At 41.3% G+C, this 6,854-nt stretch overlaps 1 protein-coding gene across 1 annotated transcript; it reads left to right on the forward strand.

Moving 5' to 3' along the window:
• Positions 1-228: 228 nt before the first annotated feature.
• On the forward strand, positions 229-6,412 carry NMUR2 (neuromedin U receptor 2). Its single transcript, XM_065690781.1, has 4 exons — positions 229-948; positions 3,761-3,845; positions 5,133-5,258; positions 6,153-6,412. Exons 1-4 carry the CDS (start codon positions 229-231, stop codon positions 6,410-6,412), a joined length of 1,191 nt encoding a protein of 396 aa, XP_065546853.1.
• Positions 6,413-6,854: the final 442 nt, after the last annotated feature.

The raw sequence follows: 6,854 nt of genomic DNA on the forward strand, positions 1-6,854 counted from the left end.
TTTCTGGCTAAGGGACTCCTTGCAGGGGAAACAGCTGTTACAACAGCAGAACCTTAACTGAAGCCAGGCAAACACATTCACTCTCATCTCTCAGTGGCTTTGTGCATCTAGGTCTGGCAAGACAACTCTCCCCCCTCAACTCTTTCCTCTCTGCAAAAAGTGAACAAACTGTCACAGAGAAACTTGAAGAACAGATCTCAGCTGTGAGACATTTCATCAGATCAAGTAATGGCCTGGACTAATAATATCTCCTGGTTTAATCACCTTGCTCTACATGAAGAACATTTTAGGAGGTACTTAAACAGCACAGAGGATTACTTAGCCTTCCTATGTGGGCCCAGACGGAGCCATCTGTTCTTACCTATGGCTTTGGTGTACACCCTGATCTTTGTTGTTGGGGTGGTAGGTAACTTCTTAGTTTGCTTGGTCATCCTCAAGCACCGGAACATGAAGACCCCGACCAATTACTATCTCTTCAGTCTTGCCATCTCAGATCTGCTTGTGTTGCTTTTTGGGATGCCACTGGAAGTCTACGAGATGTGGAGCAACTACCCCTTCTTGTTTGGGCCCATCGGCTGCTATTTGAAGACTGCACTCTTTGAGACAGTGTGTTTTGCCTCCATCCTCAGTGTGACCACTGTCAGCGTGGAGAGATATATTGCCATCCTTCATCCTTTCCGTGCCAAGCTGGAAAGCACTCGCAAGCGTGCCCTGAGGACCATTGTGGTGCTTTGGGTTCTCTCTGTCCTCTTCGCCCTCCCCAACACAGGCACCCATGGCATTATGCTGCAGTATTTCCCGAATGGCACCCTGATCCCTGGCTCTGCTACCTGCACTGTAGTCATGCCCATGTGGATCTATAACTGTATTGTCCAGATTACTTCTTTTCTCTTCTATGTGCTGCCTATGGGGGTAATAAGTGTGCTGTACTATCTGATGTGTCTAAGAGTAAGTTCTACTCTGACTGTACTCAGTCTTTCCTCAGCTCATTCTCGAGTGTCTGTGTCTGTATGTGTCTTTTAAGTGATTGCACCTTTTCCTTGTCCACCTGTTTTCCTCCCCTAAAGTATTTCAAAACCTCTGAAAACAGTGGATCCAGCTCCTTTTTTGATGTAATCCTGCTCTGAAATTAATACAGCTATGTTGGGGAATAATTTACCCCAATCTTTTTAAAAAAATACTTACCATCACTGCTGCTCACATTTGGCTATTCTTTAAACATCCAAGTAAGTATACTGATTCCAGCCTCCCAGAGACTTGCACCTTTGCAATAGGGACTAGAAGGAAATAGACCAAAAGGAAAACATGAAAAGAATAGAAAGGAGCAGGCTAATGATTGATTCTTCTGTATTATTCCTTTTCTCTCTTCTTGTGACATTACTTTATTTTTCTCCTTCCCTGGAGATGGTGATAATATTCAGTTGTTATAACTCACAAAGCTGTTGTAAATGGAAATGCTACCTTATTGCTGTAACTAGTAAATTCAGCAATCATTTCTTTATATAACTATAGTTTCACCATCAATTAAGGCTACCTTAGAGTTCATATTCACTCTCTCTTCAGAAAGTGAGACTAGTTTTACCAAGTATGCATTACCTAAATAAACAAATAAAACAATCGGTATCATAGTATTATAAAACTATGTAGCAACACACTAAAATGCACTGCTCATCATAGCGACTTGGTGATTTTTTTCTTCTATTACATGTATTTTGAGAATATAAATCCGATCACATTGCATTGAGTAGAACTTTAGAAAGCTGCATCTGATCATATAGCAAGAAAGTGATACAATATGCTAGTATAGACAAATGAACTTACCGAATGCTGTGCAAGAAATTCAAGCAAAACTCTGCTGGTGTATATATCATTTTGTTGTACTGGCTGATATTTGCTGGTATCTGAAACTATACAGAAGTATGTTTTAATTACCCAAGAAAGCCACAAGGATTTACTGCCAGAAATCCATAGCACACAGCCAAACTTTAAAGCAATGAATAGGCTAAATTATCCCCACTGCCCAGTGGTTCATGTGGGGTATTTACACAGTTTCACTGAAAATTTTGCAAAATAAAACCTGAAGTGAGGAAAAAAATGTTGAAAATAGAGCTGCTACGAAAAGAAAAAGAGAAGTCCCCAAACTGATAGAAAAAAGTCTCGAAAATTGCAATAGCTTCTGTCTGTGGCAGCAGATATTCCTAATCCCCATCCCAGAGGAGACCAGCACCAGACAAGGGATGCTCCCCTAGGACTTCTGTATTTCACAGCTATGTTCAAGCTGTCTCTGAGGCTTTACAATATGCCTGGAATAGAATACTGTTGAGGCTGGAAGCCACTAAGTGAAAGCTAAGGATTTTAATAAATATGAGCAGACATTTCTCACTAGATGTGTTTCAAATCAACTGAGCCTCCTCCTTAAGCAACTATGACTGAAAGTTACAAAGAAAATGATGTAAAACATGAGAGGCTGAATTGCACTATAATTGAGTATAATTTGATTTACATGTGTTTCCCTTTTATGGGCTTTATGAATATGTAGAACAGTGAAAGAAGGTCTGATTTCATCATCCTTATAGAGAAGTATTGTGAATCAAAACAGAGAAGCAAAGTCACAGTGTAAAGGGCAAAAGAAAATGGCACAACTAGCATGTTCAAAGAACTGAAATCTTTTGCAGTTACGTAAAGTTATGTACAGTTACACTCTTGCAAGGAGGAGTTGGGACTTGGTGATCCTTATAGGCTCCTTCCAACTTGAGATATTCTATGATTCTATGTTTTCACAAGCTTTTTACAAATCCAGATTGATTTCTATGCTTTCCCTCATTCCTGATATTCTTTTCCATGTAATTAAAAGTTTTGCTTCCAGTTTCTCTCAGTTGAAAAAAAAAAACACCACTCCAAATCTGTTGGCTAATCAGAAGTTCCCACTTCAGGAATCTGGATCCAATTATGCACTCTCTACGGATGATTTCTTTTGTAATCAAAGCAATTGTCTTGATTATCTAGACTTGATCTTTTCATCACCAAAGCACCAGTACTCTTGCTGCAAGTGTGCTGGGGAAGCATTTCAGGGAGGACTGGATTATTATTCTTTATGTCCATTTATTAGAAGTACAGGAAAAACTACTGGCCAAGAAAACCCACCTTGCTGTAATTGAGCAGTAGGGGGCTGAATCCGTGCATGTCACACACACTGGCTGTCTGCAAGACAGCATATATAGGCTTTGTTCATTAGTGGCATTGAGTATCTATTAGTCCAAACACTCAGGGCATGAAACAAACTCCCTTGAATGCTACAGGAATTTTCCCAGTGATTACAGCTGTGTTTCACTGAGGCCTCTCGGAGTATTTTTTGGATCATTGGTTTGTGCTTAATTGTGGGGAACCCTTTTAGGAAAATAAACAATATTTTGGTAGAAGAGAAAATAATGCCTAGCAAAATATTGTTGAAGCTGAACACAAACTGTGAACCAAATATTGATTCATTGAGAGGACAAGTGGGGAACTGAATTACAAATTTGCTGTAACTATGCAGCCTCAGATGCATAAAATCTGCAGACTGTTTTTAATCTAAAGCTTCAATGTTTCCCTAAATTAAAACTGAAAATTAAATGTAGATTTATTTTTGTTTTCAGTGAGGCCTGAGTTGCCCCATATTTTGTATTCTCAAACTACAGCTATCAAAGTATCAAACAGGTTATATCTGGTGGGAATGTCGCCTCCTGTCTAAGCTTTCCTTTGATTTCCCTCCTTTTGCCAGTTGAAAGGAGATGAATCTTTGGAAGTGGAGGAAATGGCTGTGAATGTTCAGAGACCATCCAGGAAATCAGTTACCAAGATGTTGTGTAAGTAATGAGCCCTTCTGTGTTTTATTTACTATGGACAAGAGGGTTACCAGGTCTTGAAGGGTGTCAAGCAAATTCACTGGATTCAAGAGTTACAAGATGAGTAGCTGCGATTTAACAAAGAAAAAAAGGCTTATTACTGTTTTATCTAGACTTAGAGGGCATGAGAGTGAAACACTATGGCTATCAAAAGACTAGGAAGACAATTTTCCTCCCCAGCACAAGAAAAGGTTGAGCAAACCTATGCAGCAGATACTTGAGTGGTAACCTTCTTATACCCCTCGCTCCAAGCCTGGCTCTTGCAGCCCTCCGGCAAAATCCCTCTTTTTCAGAATGCAAATAGTCTATCTTTTGCATTTTTAAAGAAGGTCATACATCTGTTTTGCATCACACCACAAGCTCTGTTCCTGAACAAGGAAGATCCTGCCAAGCCACATACATCACCTACTGCTGACTTAACCACTTAGACCTTCCCAAGAAAAAGTAGGACCGCAGCAGACTTGCACATTGTACAGCATTCAGAAGAAATTTGTGCTCCAACCACCCTGAAAGCACTCACATCAATTACTGATTTAGGGGCTGCCTTTAAAGCAATGATCACCTTCCTACTGAGAGGGTGTTTATGCAGGAAACATAAATCACCTTCAATATTTCCTGCAACAACATTATTCTTTAGGCAGCCTAAGCCACTGTCTGAACTAGGGAATTTTACTTTGAAGTCAGCCTGATTTTCTGTGCCCCAGGACTGGAATCACAGTTATTCATAAGACCCAAGTCTGGAGTGGGCTTGCAAAAGTACTTACTAGAGCCAGCACAGGCCAAGTTGTGCATGGAGACAAACTCTCCCTTTCATTCTGAGCAATGCACCCAAACAGACATCATCAGCACATGGTTCCTATAGCCTTACCCTGCTATGCGATATACAAATAATGTGCAATCCAAGGCACAATGGAGTTGGTTAGTCCCAGGTACCACAGATGAATCCTGATGTCTCACTAGCATTTTCTTCATTAAGCTCTGTTTGTAGCATTACATGGCTGTTACCAGCTCTGTTTGAATGTCACTGTGTGTGCATACATTGAGTTATCCAACACAGAAATCAGTGGAAACTTTGTTCTTTTAGCTGGTAATAGTAAGACAGGACAGCAAAAGATTTGAAATTATGAATAAAAATTGTATACATGATCTTCTTCCAGCATTCTGAACAATCTCTCTGCTCTGTGCAGGCTAGTGAACCATATCCTTCCATAACTGGCTTGTTTTTCTTCTTCCCTGTTTTCTTGCTAGTTGTCCTTGTGATGGTTTTTGCTATCTGCTGGGCTCCATTCCACATAGACCGACTTTTCTTCAGCTTTGTTGTAGAATGGACTGAGCCTCTGGCTAATATATTCAACTTAATTCATGTGGTGTCAGGTAAAGCTTTCTTCTTCCACTTGCACATGGGATGGCAAAAAAAACCCTCTGTGTGAGCAGTTTATTTGAAATATATAATCATTTATTCCGCAGGTGACATGAGATATGCATGGAAAAGCTTCTGGGGGTTTGGGACAGTGATAAGAATTATGCCTGAAATAAAAACTGCTTGCAAGTTTCTGCAGCTTTCAAGGTCTGGGCAAGTTGTCCAATACAGTTGTCTGAGTATTCACAAAGAAATGAAGTCTGCTGTCATTCAGCTGCTTTTAATGAATACACAGCAGCAGGCAACATCCTCTAGAGGGTCTCTGCGGCAAACGGGAAACCTTACCAAATGGCAAGACAAAAGACTTACACACTGCTCAGAATTGGGTGATAAAATCAAACACTTACAGCCTTGCCAACCATAAAATGAAGGCTTTTTCAAAAAGAAATCTTATTTTCAGTCTGCCATGGGAAAACACTCAAATGTGGCCATTAGGCAGCTTAAACAAATCCAGTGTCGTGCAATTGTCCTGGTGTGCTGTAAGAAATGAGCTCTCCTCAGCTGGAAGTTATCGTCCAACAGCTCTGATGGGGACACCAGCTGTGCAAATGTGCTGTGGGCATAAGGGCTGTGCTGGAGGCCGGGCAGTACAGCTCAAGAGCTGGTTTCTGAACAGCTGGAGATAGTGAGCTCCAGCTAATACTCTCTCCAATTTCCCTTTCCCTTTGTGTGCAGTGGCCGCATTAGCCTTGGTGAGACATTCCTTTGTCATCGATGCCTCCACTTTTGCATGCAGGCTTGGTGGAGCAGTACAGGCAATGAAAAGCTTTTCCTCTTCGGAGATAATTTCACACACAAATGAGGTCTTTCTCTCTCCCCCCCCCCCCCCCCCCGCCTTCCTTTCCCAGGTGTTTTCTTCTATCTGAGCTCTGCCGTGAACCCCATCATTTACAATCTGTTGTCCCAGCGCTTCAGGATGGCTTTCCTCAGTGTGATTTCTCCTTGCTGCAAGCACTGGGCCCCTAAACATTCCAACAGCAAGACTTCTGCCCAGCAGAACATCTTCATGGTTGAGGACCACAATCTCATGGATTCTGCTGAAGACACAAGTCTCCCTGGCACACACAGGACATCTGTCAGCAGTTCTCAGCTCTCCACTGGACTGTGACTGTTGTGATTCAGGTGAGAAGTTAAAGAAAATTATTCTAAGAAAGAAAAATAAAAGGCACCCTCCAAAACGACTGATTTTAGCAAGAACAGATCACAGAGGTGTGTTGTTGAATGAATGAACTAGGAGACTGTAATTAGCAAGTGATTAAGAAGCATTGTATTACCCTCCAGCTAATAGGAGGGCTGGAGATCTCAGATTACTGTCTGCAAGCTGTGCCAGCAAAAAGCTGATTTAGAAAAATGAGATAAACTCCCAACGTTACCAGTGCAGAAGGTAGACACAGCTTATCCAAGTTTTACTGAATGGCTTTTTATGTACTAGCCTAAACAGGTTTTATTTAGTTTGAAATGGGGCAACTTGCTGCACAAGCCTTGTCTACCCGATTCTAGCTTTAGGCAAGCCAGCCTCATTTCTCTCTCCTACCACCTTCTTGAGAGTG

Source organism: Lathamus discolor, chromosome 10, assembly GCF_037157495.1.
Source record: "Lathamus discolor isolate bLatDis1 chromosome 10, bLatDis1.hap1, whole genome shotgun sequence".
Lineage (NCBI taxonomy): Eukaryota > Metazoa > Chordata > Aves > Psittaciformes > Psittacidae > Lathamus > Lathamus discolor.